Consider the following 13176-nt stretch of genomic DNA (forward strand, 5'->3'; position numbering starts at 1 on the left):
CAGACGGGTCCTGTCTGTAGAGTGTTCTGTGTGCTGGGTTAGGGTACGGGTCCTGTCTGTAGAGTGTTCTGTGTGCTGGGTTAGGGTACGGGTCCTGTCTGTAGAGTGTTCTGTGTGCTGGGTTAGGGTACGGGTCCTGTCTGCAGAGTGTTCTGTGTGCTGGGTTAGGGTACGGGTCCTGTCTGCAGAGTGTTCTGTGTGCTGGGTTAGGGTACGGGTCCTGTCTTAGAGTGTTCTGTGTGCTGGGTTAGGGTACGGGTCCTGTCTGTAGAGTGTTCTGTGTGCTGGGTTAGGGTACGGGTCCTGTCTGTAGAGTGTTCTGTGTGCTGGGTTAGGGTACGGGTCCTGTCTGCAGAGTGTTCTGTGTGCTGGGTTAGGGTACGGGTCCTGTCTGTAGAGTGTTCTGTGTGCTGGGTTGTGCTGGGGGTACGGGTCCTGTCTGTAGAGTGTTCTGTGTGCTGGGTTAGGGTACGGGTCCTGTCTGTAGAGTGTTCTGTGTGCTGTTAGGGTACGGGTCCTGTCTGTAGAGTGTTCTGTGTGCTGGGTTAGGGTACGGGTCCTGTCTGCAGAGTGTTCTGTGTGCTGGGTTAGGGTACGGGTCCTGTCTGTAGAGTGTTCTGTGTGCTGGGTTACGGGTCCTGGCAGAGTGTTCTGTGTGCTGGGGGTCCTGTCTGCAGAGTGTTCTGTGTGCTGGGTTAGGGTACGGGTCCTGTCTGTAGAGTGTTCTGTGTGCTGGGTTAGGGTACGGGTCCTGTCTGTAGAGTGTTCTGTGTGCTGGGTTAGGGTACGGGTCCTGTCTGTAGAGTGTTCTGTGTGCTGGGTTGGGGGTACGGGTCCTGTCTGCAGAGTGTTCTGTGTGCTGGGTTAGGGTACGGGTCCTGTCTGCAGGGTCCTGGGTTAGGGTACGGGTCCTGTCAGAGTGTTCTGTGTGCTGGGTTAGGGTACGGGTCCTGTCTGCAGAGTGTTCTGTGTGCTGGGTTAGGGTACGGGTCCTGTCTGTAGAGTGTTCTGTGTGCTGGGTTAGGGTACGGGTCCTGTCTGTAGAGTGTTCTGTGTGCTGGGTTAGGGTACGGGTCCTGTCTGCAGAGTGTTCTGTGTGCTGGGTTAGGGTACGGGTCCTGTCTGCAGAGTGTTCTGTGTGCTGGGTTAGGGGGGTTAGGGTACGGGTCCTGTCTGCAGAGTGTTCTGTGTGCTGGGTTAGTGTTCTGTGTGCTGGGTACGGGTCCTGTCTGTAGAGTGTTCTGTGTGCTGGGTTAGGGTACGGGTCCTGTCTGTAGAGTGTTCTGTGTGCTGGGTTAGGGTGTCGGGTCCTGTCTGTAGAGTGTTCTGTGTGCTGGGTTAGGGTACGGGTCCTGTCTGTAGAGTGTTCTGTGTGCTGGGTTAGGGTACGGGTCCTGTCTGCAGAGTGTTCTGTGTGCTGGGTTAGGGTACGGGTCCTGTCTGTAGAGTGTTCTGTGTGCTGGGTTAGGGTACGGGGTACGGGTCCTGTCTGCAGAGTGTTCTGTGTGCTGGGTTAGGGTACGGGTCCTGTCTGCAGAGTGTTCTGTGTGCTGGGTTAGGGTACGGGTCCTGTCTGTAGAGTGTTCTGTGTGCTGGGTTAGGGTACGGGTCCTGTCTGTAGAGTGTTCTGTGTGCTGGGTTAGGGTACGGGTCCTGTCTGCAGAGTGTTCTGTGTGCTGGGTTAGGGTACGGGTCCTGTCTGTAGAGTGTTCTGTGTGCTGGGTTAGGGTACGGGTCCTGTCTGTAGAGTGTTCTGTGTGCTGGGTTAGGGTACGGGTCCTGTCTGTAGAGTGTTCTGTGTGCTGGGTTAGGGTACGGGTCCTGTCTGCAGAGTGTTCTGTGTGCTGGGTTAGGGTACGGGTCCTGTCTGTAGAGTGTTCTGTGTGCTGGGTTAGGGTACGGGTCCTGTCTGCAGAGTGTTCTGTGTGCTGGGTTAGGGTACGGGTCCTGTCTGCAGAGTGTTCTGTGTGCTGGGTTAGGGTACGGGTCCTGTCTGCAGAGTGTTCTGTGTGCTGGGTTAGGGTGCAGAGTGTTCGGGTCCTGTCTGCAGAGTGTTCTGTGTGCTGGGTTAGGGTACGGGTCCTGTCTGTAGAGTGTTCTGTGTGCTGGGTTAGGGTACGGGTCCTGTCTGTAGAGTGTTCTGTGTGCTGGGTTAGGGTACGGGTCCTGTCTGCAGAGTGTTCTGTGTGCTGGGTTAGGGTACGGGTCCTGTCTGCAGAGTGTTCTGTGTGCTGGGTTAGGGTACGGGTCCTGTCTGCAGAGTGTTCTGTGTGCTGGGTTAGGGTACGGGTCCTGTCTGTAGAGTGTTCTGTGTGCTGGGTTAGGGGTGTCGGGTCCTGTCTGTAGAGTGTTCTGTGTGCTGGGTTAGGGTACGGGTCCTGTCTGCAGAGTGTTCTGTGTGCTGGGTTAGGGTACGGGTCCTGTCTGCAGAGTGTTCTGTGTGCTGGGTTAGGGTACGGGTCCTGTCTGTAGAGTGTTCTGTGTGCTGGGTTAGGGTACGGGTCCTGTCTGCAGAGTGTTCTGTGTGCTGGGTGCAGAGTGTTCTGTGTGCTGGGGGTACGGGTCCTGTCTGCAGAGTGTTCTGTGTGCTGGGTTAGGGACGGGTCCTGTCTGCAGAGTGTTCTGTGTGCTGGGTTAGGGTACGGGTCCTGTCTGCAGAGTGTTCTGTGTGCTGGGTTAGGGTACGGGTCCTGTCTGTAGAGTGTTCTGTGTGCTGGGTTAGGGTACGGGTCCTGTCTGCAGAGTGTTCTGTGTGCTGGGTTAGGGTACGGGTCCTGTCTGCAGAGTGTTCTGTGTGCTGGGTTAGGGTACGGGTCCTGTCTGCAGAGTGTTCTGTGTGCTGGGTTAGGGTACGGGTCCTGTCTGTAGAGTGTTCTGTGTGCTGGGTTAGGGTACGGGTCCTGTCTGCAGAGTGTTCTGTGTGCTGGGTTGGGGGTACGGGTCCTGTCTGTAGAGTGTTCTGTGTGCTGGGTTAGGGTACGGGTCCTGTCTGCAGAGTGTTCTGTGTGCTGGGTTAGAGTGTTCTGTGTGCTGGGTACGGGTCCTGTCTGTAGAGTGTTCTGTGTGCTGGGTTGCAGAGGGTGCGGGTCCTGTCTGTAGAGTGTTCTGTGTGCTGGGTTAGGGTACGGGTCCTGTCTGCAGAGTGTTCTGTGTGCTGGGTTGGGTACGGGTCCTGTCTGCAGAGTGTTCTGTGTGCTGGGTTAGGGTACGGGTCCTGTCTGCAGAGTGTTCTGTGTGCTGGGTTACGGGGGTACGGGTCCTGTCTGTAGAGTGTTCTGTGTGCTGGGTTAGGGTACGGGTCCTGTCTGCAGAGTGTTCTGTGTGCTGGGTTAGGGTACGGGTCCTGTCTGTAGAGTGTTCTGTGTGCTGGGTTTACGGGGTACAGGGTCCTGTCTGTCTAGAGTGTTCTGTGTGCTGGGTTAGGGTACGGGTCCTGTCTGCAGAGTGTTCTGTGTGCTGGGTTAGGGTACGGGTCCTGTCTGCAGAGTGTTCTGTGTGCTGGGTTAGGGGGGTCCTGTCTGTAGGGTCCTGTCTGTTAGAGTGTTCTGTGTGCTGGGTTAGGGTACGGGTCCTGTCTGCAGAGTGTTCTGTGTGCTGGGTTAGGGTACGGGTCCTGTCTGTAGAGTGTTCTGTGTGCTGGGTTAGGGTACGGGTCCTGTCTGTAGAGTGTTCTGTGTGCTGGGTTAGGGTACGGGTCCTGTCTGTAGAGTGTTCTGTGTGCTGGGTTAGGGTACGGGTCCTGTCTGTAGAGTGTTCTGTGTGCTGGGTTAGGGTACGGGTCCTGTCTGCAGAGTGTTCTGTGTGCTGGGTTAGTGTTCTGTGTGCTGGGTTAGGGTACGGGTCCTGTCTGCAGAGTGTTCTGTGTGCTGGGTTAGGGTACGGGTCCTGTCTGCAGAGTGTTCTGTGTGCTGGGTTACGGGGTCTGTAGAGGTCCTGTCTGTCAGAGTGTTCTGTGTGCTGGGTTAGGGTACGGGTCCTGTCTGCAGAGTGTTCTGTGTGCTGGGTTAGGGTACGGGTCCTGTCTGCAGAGTGTTCTGTGTGCTGGGTTAGGGTACGGGTCCTGTCTGTAGAGTGTTCTGTGTGCTGGGTTAGGGTACGGGTCCTGTCTGTAGAGTGTTCTGTGTGCTGGGTTAGGGTACGGGTCCTGTCTGCAGAGTGTTCTGTGTGCTGGGTTAGGGTACGGGTCCTGTCTGCAGAGTGTTCTGTGTGCTGGGTTAGGGTACGGGTCCTGTCTGTAGAGTGTTCTGTGTGCTGGGTTAGGGTACGGGTCCTGTCTGTAGAGTGTTCTGTGTGCTGGGTTAGGGTACGGGTCCTGTCTGTAGAGTGTTCTGTGTGCTGGGTTAGGGTACGGGTCCTGTCTGTAGAGTGTTCTGTGTGCTGGGTTAGGGTACGGGTCCTGTCTGCAGAGTGTTCTGTGTGCCGGGTCCTGTCTGCAGAGTGTTCTGTGTGCTGGGTTAGGGTACGGGTCCTGTCTGCAGAGTGTTCTGTGTGCTGGGTTAGGGTACGGGTCCTGTCTGCAGAGTGTTCTGTGTGCTGGGTTAGGGTACGGGTCCTGTCTGTAGAGTGTTCTGTGTGCTGGGTTAGGGTACGGGTCCTGTCTGTAGAGTGTTCTGTGTGCTGGGTTAGGGTACGGGTCCTGTCTGTAGAGTGTTCTGTGTGCTGGGTTAGGGTACGGGTCCTGTCTGCAGAGTGTTCTGTGTGCTGGGTTAGGGTACGGGTCCTGTCTGCAGAGTGTTCTGTGTGCTGGGTTAGGGTACGGGTCCTGTCTGCAGAGTGTTCTGTGTGCTGGGTTTACGGGGTCTGTAGAGTGTTCTGTGTGCGGGTCGGGTCCTGTCTGTAGAGTGTTCTGTGTGCTGGGTTAGGGTACGGGTCCTGTCTGTAGAGTGTTCTGTGTGCTGGGTTAGGGTACGGGTCCTGTCTGTAGAGTGTTCTGTGTGCTGGGTTAGGGTACGGGTCCTGTCTGTAGAGTGTTCTGTGTGCTGGGTTAGGGTACGGGTCCTGTCTGTAGAGTGTTCTGTGTGCTGGGTTAGGGTACGGGTCCTGTCTGTAGAGTGTTCTGTGTGCTGGGTTTACGGGTCCTGGTACGGGTCCTGTCTGCAGAGTGTTCTGTGTGCTGGGTTAGGGTACGGGGGTACGGGTCCTGTCTGTAGAGTGTTCTGTGTGCTGGGTTAGGGTACGGGTCCTGTCTGTAGAGTGTTCTGTGTGCTGGGTTAGGGTACGGGTCCTGTCTGTAGAGTGTTCTGTGTGCTGGGTTAGGGTACGGGTCCTGTCTGTAGAGTGTTCTGTGTGCTGGGTTAGGGTACGGGTCCTGTCTGTAGAGTGTTCTGTGTGCTGGGTTACGGGGGTACGGGTCCTGTCTGTAGAGTGTTCTGTGTGCTGGGTTAGGGTACGGGTCCTGTCTGTAGAGTGTTCTGTGTGCTGGGTTAGGGTACGGGTCCTGTCTGCAGAGTGTTCTGTGTGCTGGGTTAGGGTACGGGTCCTGTCTGTAGAGTGTTCTGTGTGCTGGGTTAGGGTACGGGTCCTGTCTGCAGAGTGTTCTGTGTGCTGGGTTAGGGTACGGGTCCTGTCTGCAGAGTGTTCTGTGTGCTGGGTTAGGGTACGGGTCCTGTCTGTAGAGTGTTCTGTGTGCTGGGTTAGGGTTACGGGTCCTGTCTGTAGAGTCCTACGGGTGTCTGTTAGAGTACGGGTCCTGTCTGTAGAGTGTTCTGTGTGCTGGGTTAGGGTACGGGTCCTGTCTGCAGAGTGTTCTGTGTGCTGGGTTAGGGTACGGGTCCTGTCTGTAGAGTGTTCTGTGTGCTGGGTTAGGGTACGGGTCCTGTCTGTAGAGTGTTCTGTGTGCTGGGTTAGGGTACGGGTCCTGTCTGCAGAGTGTTCTGTGTGCTGGGTTAGGGTACGGGTCCTGTCTGCAGAGTGTTCTGTGTGCTGGGTTAGGGGTACGGGTCCTGTCTGCAGAGTGTTCTGTGCTACGGGTCCTGTCAGAGTGTTCTGTGTGCTGGGTTAGGGTACGGGTCCTGGGTACGGGTCCTGTCTGCAGAGTGTTCTGTGTGCTGGGTTACGGGGTCTGCAGAGTGTTCTGTGTGCTGGGTTACGGGTCCTGTCTGCAGAGTGTTCTGTGTGCTGGGTTAGGTACGGGGTCTGCAGAGTGTTCTGTGTGCGGGTCCTGTCTGCAGAGTGTTCTGTGTGCTGGGTTAGGGTTAGGGTACGGGTCCTGTCTGCAGAGTGTTCTGTGTGCTGGGTTAGGGTACGGGTCCTGTCTGCAGAGTGTTCTGTGTGCTGGGTTAGGGTACGGGTCCTGTCTGCAGAGTGTTCTGTGTGCTGGGTTAGGGGTACGGGTCCTGTCTGCAGAGTGTTCTGTGTGCTGGGTTAGGGTCCTGTCTGCAGAGTGTTCTGTGTGCTGGGTTAGGGTACGGGTCCTGTCTGCAGAGTGTTCTGTGTGCTGGGTTAGGGTCTACGGGTCCTGTCTGTAGAGTGTTCTGTGTGCTGGGTTAGGGTACGGGTCCCTGTCTGCAGACGGGTGTCTCTGTGTGCTGGGTTAGGGTACGGGTCCTGTCTGTAGAGTGTTCTGTGTGCTGGGTTAGGGTACGGGTCCTGTCTGCAGAGTGTTCTGTGTGCTGGGTTAGGGTACGGGTCCTGTCTGCAGAGTGTTCTGTGTGCTGGGTTAGGGTACGGGTCCTGTCTGTAGAGTGTTCTGTGTGCTGGGTTAGGGTACGGGTCCTGTCTGCAGAGTGTTCTGTGTGCTGGGTTGGGGGTACGGGTCCTGTCTGCAGAGTGTTCTGTGTGCTGGGTTAGGGTACGGGTCCTGTCTGTAGAGTGTTCTGTGTGCTCTACGGGTCCTGTCTGTAGAGTGTTCTGTGTGCTGGGTTAGGGTACGGGTCCTGTCTGTAGAGTGTTCTGTGTGCTGGGTTAGGGTACGGGTCCTGTCTGCAGAGTGTTCTGTGTGCTGGGTTAGGGTACGGGTCCTGTCTGTAGAGTGTTCTGTGTGCTGGGTTAGGGTACGGGTCCTGTCTGCAGAGGTCCTGTCTGCAGAGTGTTCTGTGTGCTGGGTTAGGGTACGGGTCCTGTCTGCAGAGTGTTCTGTGTGCTGGGTTAGGGTACGGGTCCTGTCTGCAGAGTGTTCTGTGTGCTGGGTTAGGGTACTACGGGTCCTGTCTGTAGAGTGTTCTGTGTGCTGGGTTAGGGTACGGGTCCTGTCTGTAGAGTGTTCTGTGTGCTGGGTTAGGGTTGCTGGGTACGGGTCCTGTCTGTAGAGTGTTCTGTGTGCTGGGTTAGGGTACATACGGGTCCTGTCTGCAGAGTGTTCTGTGTGCTGGGTTAGGGTATGGGTCCTGTCTGTAGAGTGTTCTGTGTGCTGGGTTAGGGGTACGGGTCCTGTCTGTAGAGTGTTCTGTGTGCTGGGTTCTGTGTGCTGGGTACGGGTCCTGTCTGCAGAGTGTTCTGTGTGCTGGGTTACGGGGGTACATACGGGTCCTGTCTGCAGAGTGTTCTGTGTGCTGGGTTAGGGTACTACGGGTCCTGTCTGCAGAGTGTTCTGTGTGCTGGGTTAGGGTACGTACGGGTCCTGTCTGCAGAGTGTTCTGTGTGCTGGGTTAGGGTTAGGGTACGGGTCCTGTCTGCAGAGTGTTCTGTGTGCTGGGTTAGGGTACGTACGGGTCCTGTCTGCAGACTGTTCTGTGTGCTGGGTTAGGGTATGTCGGGTCCTGCAGGGTGTTCTGTGTGCTGGGTTAGGGTTAGAGGTTCGTGCGGGTACTGTCTGCAGAGTGTTCTGTGTGCTGGGTTAGGGTACTACGGGTCCTGTCTGCAGACTGTTCTGTGTGCTGGGTTAGGGTACTACGGGTCCTATCTGCAGAGTGTTCTGTGTGCTGGGTTAGGGTTAGCGTACGGGTCCTGTCTGTAGAGTGTTCTGTGTGCTGGGTTAGGGTATGTACGGGTCCTGCAGGGTGTTCTGTGTGCTGGGTTAGGGTTAGGGTACGTACGGGTACTGTCTGCAGAGTGTTCTGTGTGCTGGGTTGGGTAGGGTACACGGGTACTGTCTGCAGAGTGTTCTGTGTGCTGGGTTTAGGGTACGTGCACGGGTCCTGTCTGCAGAGTGTTCTGTGTGTACTGGGGAGCTGGAGATGCTGCTGCTGTGACGAGAGGACAGGTGACTCCCAGACCTCCTCCCGTCCTCCAGAGAGGGAGACGGACTGTCCCGAACACGCTCCTAGAATGAAGAACAACACCATAGTGAGTGGAAACACACGGCAACATCAATTAATATTTTACAATAATAATCACAGTGTCCAGGAAAGGTTGGGATGCTCTCATGGCTTGAAAGGAAACTTCTGGCATAATATCATGAGACCATCCAGTGTACCTTTATAACAGGTGGCCGTAGCATAATGTACTACAGTACCCATAATGCTCTGACCTACCCTTATAACAGGTGACCATGCTAACATACCTTACAACAGAGGTGACGGGTCATGCTAACATACCAGAGGTGACCATGCTAACATACCTTTATAATGGAGGTGACCATGCTAACATACCTTTATAATGGAGGTGACCATGCTAACATACCTTTATATGGAGTGTTCTCCATGCTAACATACCTTTATAATGGAGGTGACCATGCTAACATACCTTTATAATGGAGATGACCATACTAACATACCTTTATAATGGAGGTGACCATGCTAACATACCTTTATAACAGAGGTGACCTCCATGCTAACATACCTTTATAACAGAGGTGACCTCCATGCTAACATACCTTTATAACGGAGGTGTTCTCCACGCTAACATACCTTTATAACGGAGGTGACCTCCATGCTAACATACCTTTACAACAGAGGTGAACGCCATGCTAACATACTTTTATAACGGAGGTGACTATGCTAACATACCTTTATAACAGAGGTGACCATGCTAACATACCTTTAGAACGGAGGTGACCTCCATGCTAACATACCTTTATAACGGAGGTGACCTCCATGCTAACATACCTTTACAACAGAGGTGACCGCCATGCTAACATACCTTTACAACAGAGGTGACCTCCATGCTAACATACCTTTACAACAGAGGTGACCGCCATGCTAACATACCTTTACAACAGAGGTGACCTCCATGCTAACATATCTTTATAACAGAGGTGACCATGCTAACATACCTTTATAACGGAGGTGGCCATGCTAACATACCTTTATAACAGAGGTGACCATGCTAACATACCTTTATAATGGAGGGACCGCCATGCTAACATACCTTTATAATGGAGGTGACCATGCTAACATACCTTTATAATGGAGGGACCGCCATGCTAACATACCTTTATAACAGAGGTGACCATGCTAACATACCTTTATAACAGAGGTGACCATGCTAACATACCTTTATAACGGAGGTGACCTCCATGCTAACATACCTTTATAATGGAGGGACCACCATGCTAACATACCTTTATAACAGAGGTGACCATGCTAACATACCTTTATAACGGAGGTGACCTCCATGCTAACATACCTTTACAACAGAGGTGACCATGCTAACATACCTTTATAACAGAGGTGACCATGCTAACATACCTTTATAATGGAGGGACCGCCATGCTAACATACCTTTATAACAGAGGTGACCATGCTAACATACCTTTATAACAGAGGTGACCATGCTAACATACCTTTATAACAGAGGCGACCATGCTAACATACCTTTATAATGGAGGTGACCATGCTAACATACCTTTATAATGGAGGTGACCATGCTAACATACCTTTATAATGGAGGTGACCATGCTAACATACCTTTATAACAGAGGTGACCTCCATGCTAACATACCTTTATAACAGAGGTGACCTCCATGCTAACATACCTTTATAACAGAGGTGACCATGCTAACATACCTTTATAACAGAGGTGACCATGCTAACATACCTTTATAATGGAGGTGACCATGCTAACATACCTTTATAATGGAGGTGACCATGCTAACATACCTTTATAATGGAGGTGACCATGCTAACATACCTTTATAACAGAGGTGACCTCCATGCTAACATACCTTTATAACGGAGGTGACCTCCATGCTAACATACCTTTATAACAGAGGTGACCATGCTAACATACCTTTATAACAGAGGTGACCTCCATGCTAACATACCTTTATAACAGAGGTGACGCCATGCTAACATACCTTTTATAACGGAGGTGACCATGCTAACATACCTTTATAACAGAGGTGACCATGCTAACATACCTTTATAACAGAGGTGACCATGCTAACATACCTTTATAATGGAGGTGACCTCCATGCTAACATACCTTTATAACAGAGGTGACCATGCTAACATACCTTTACAACAGAGGTGACCGCCATGCTAACATACCTTTACAACAGAGGTGACCGCCATGCTAACATACCTTTACAACAGAGGTGACCTCCATGCTAACATACCTTTACAACAGAGGTGACCTCCATGCTAACATACCTTTACAACAGAGGTGACCTCCATGCTAACATACCTTTACAACAGAGGTGACCGCCATGCTAACATACCTTTACAACAGAGGTGACCATGCTAACATACCTTTATAACAGAGGTGACCATGCTAACATACCTTTATAACAGAGGTGATCCATGCTAACATACCTTTATAATGGAGGTGACCGCCATGCTAACATACCTTTATAATGGAGGTGACCATGCTAACATACCTTTATAATGGAGGGACCGCCATGCTAACATACCTTTATAACAGAGGTGACCATGCTAACATACCTTTATAACAGAGGTGACCATGCTAACATACCTTTATAACGGAGGTGACCTCCATGCTAACATACCTTTATAATGGAGGGACCACCATGCTAACATACCTTTATAACAGAGGTGACCATGCTAACATACCTTTATAACGGAGGTGGCCATGCTAACATACCTTTATAACAGAGGTGACCATGCTAACATACCTTTATAATGGAGGGACCGCCATGCTAACATACCTTTATAATGGAGGTGACCATGCTAACATACCTTTATAATGGAGGGACCGCCATGCTAACATACCTTTATAACAGAGGTGACCATGCTAACATACCTTTATAACAGAGGTGACCATGCTAACATACCTTTATAACAGAGGTGACCTCCATGCTAACATACCTTTATAATGGAGGTGACCATGCTAACATACCTTTATAATGGAGGGACCATGCTAACATACCTTTATAACAGAGGTGACCATGCTAACATACCTTTATAACGGAGGTGGCCATGCTAACATACCTTTATAACAGAGGTGACCATGCTAACATACCTTTATAATGGAGGGACCGCCATGCTAACATACCTTTATAACAGAGGTGACCATGCTAACATACCTTTATAACAGAGGTGACCATGCTAACATACCTTTATAACGGAGGTGACCTCCATGCTAACATACCTTTATAATGGAGGTGACCTCCATGCTAACATACCTTTATAACGGAGGGACCGCCATGCTAACATACCTTTACAACAGAGGGATCGCCATGCTAACATACCTTTATAACGGAGGGAACGCCATGCTAACATACCTTTATAACGGAGGTGACCTCCATGCTAACATACCTTTATAATGGAGGGACCGCCATGCTAACATACCTTTATAACGGAGGGACCACCATGCTAACATACCTTTATAACGGAGGTGACCATGCTAACATACCTTTATAACGGAGGTGATCTCCATGCTAACATACCTTTATAACGGAGGGACCGCCATGCTAACATACCTTTATAATGGAGGGACCGCCATGCTAACATACCTTTATAACGGAGGGACCGCCATGCTAACATACCTTTATAATGGAGGGACCGCCATGCTAACATACCTTTATAACGGAGGTGAACTCCATGCTAACATACCTTTATAACGGAGGGACCGCCATGCTAACATACCTTTATAATGGAGGGACCGCCATGCTAACATACCTTAATAATGGAGGGACCGCCATGCTAACATACCTTTATAACGGAGGGACCGCCATGCTAACATACCTTTATAATGGAGGGACCGCCATGCTAACATACCTTTATAACGGAGGTGACCATGCGGCCGCGGGAGGAGAGGGTAGAGTGGTGGACCTGGGCAGCAGAGGCCATGCTGGCTAACGTGTTGAGGTGGTTCATCTGACTCATTGCCATGGAGACGGAGGCAGGGGCCATACTGACAGGGATCAGGGGTGTGACATCATCATGAACGGGAGGTGTTCCAGACCTGAGAGAGGGAGGGAGGGAAAGGGAGGGAGGGAGGGAGGGAGAGAGGGAGAGAGGAAAGAGGGAGGGAGGGAGGGAGGGAGGGAGGGAGGGAGGGAGGGAGGGAGGGAGGGAGGGAGGGAGGGAGGGAGGGAGGGAGGGAGGGAGGGGGCGAGAAAGAGAGAGATGGTTTTCTATTGAGCTTTGTGGCACCATAGCATACATTAGAAGGTGGAGTGTAAACCATTATATTGTCACACTCAGGACACTAGACCAAACAGAATGCTGTTTGACTTATGAAACCAGATTTCCAGAGCAACATTTGTGATGCTCAACATCCCAAAGCCGAACATCTCTGGGGACATGAAACGCTTGAACAAACAAGGGGAAGAACATGTAAACAAAGAGTGGAAGGTCATATAACAACATCTGAGATGGACTCTTTGAAACAGCCAATCACAGTACAGAAAATACATCACACTCAATCTCCATGACACTTTACTTTTTTTTGTCTTCTGGGTGAAATCACTAAAAAGACTCTTTGTTGATGATCCAGAAATAGACACACAGTTCCATTTTGCTGTCCCTCTGTCATACTCTGAGTGAAGAGGAGAGGAAGAGGAGGAAGAGGTGGAAGAGGAGGAGGAGAAGGAGGAAGAGGAGGAGGAAGATGATGATGAAGAGGAGGAGGAGGGGGAGAATAAGGAGGAGGACGGGGAGAATAAAGAGGAGAAGGAGGAGAGGAGGAGGTGGAAGAGGAGGAAGATGATGATGAAGAGGGAGGAGGGGGAGAATAAGGAGGAGAAGGAGGAGAGGAGGAGGTGGAAGAGGAGAAGGAGGAGAGGAGGAGGTGGAAGAGGAGGAAGATGATGATGAAGAGGGAGGAGGGGGAGAATAAGGAGGAGGAAGAGGAGAAGGAGGAGGAGGAGGAGGAAGAGGAGGAGGAGAGGAGGAG

General features: G+C 51.7%; 1 protein-coding gene across 1 annotated transcript in view; it reads right to left on the reverse strand.

Moving 5' to 3' along the window:
* dachc (dachshund c) overlaps nucleotides 1-12243 on the reverse strand; it is a gene marked incomplete at its 5' end in the record, with an annotated part of 58039 nt that extends 45796 nt beyond the window's left edge. Inside the window, 3 exon segments of the mRNA XM_042316015.1 lie at nucleotides 8065-8200; nucleotides 12057-12205; nucleotides 12208-12243. Of these exon segments, the coding sequence (XP_042171949.1) occupies nucleotides 8065-8200; nucleotides 12057-12205; nucleotides 12208-12243 (321 nt within the window).
* Between the last annotated feature and the right edge of the window lie 933 nt (nucleotides 12244-13176).

Source organism: Oncorhynchus tshawytscha, unplaced genomic scaffold (assembly GCF_018296145.1).
Source record: "Oncorhynchus tshawytscha isolate Ot180627B unplaced genomic scaffold, Otsh_v2.0 Un_contig_6491_pilon_pilon, whole genome shotgun sequence".
NCBI lineage: Eukaryota > Metazoa > Chordata > Actinopteri > Salmoniformes > Salmonidae > Oncorhynchus > Oncorhynchus tshawytscha.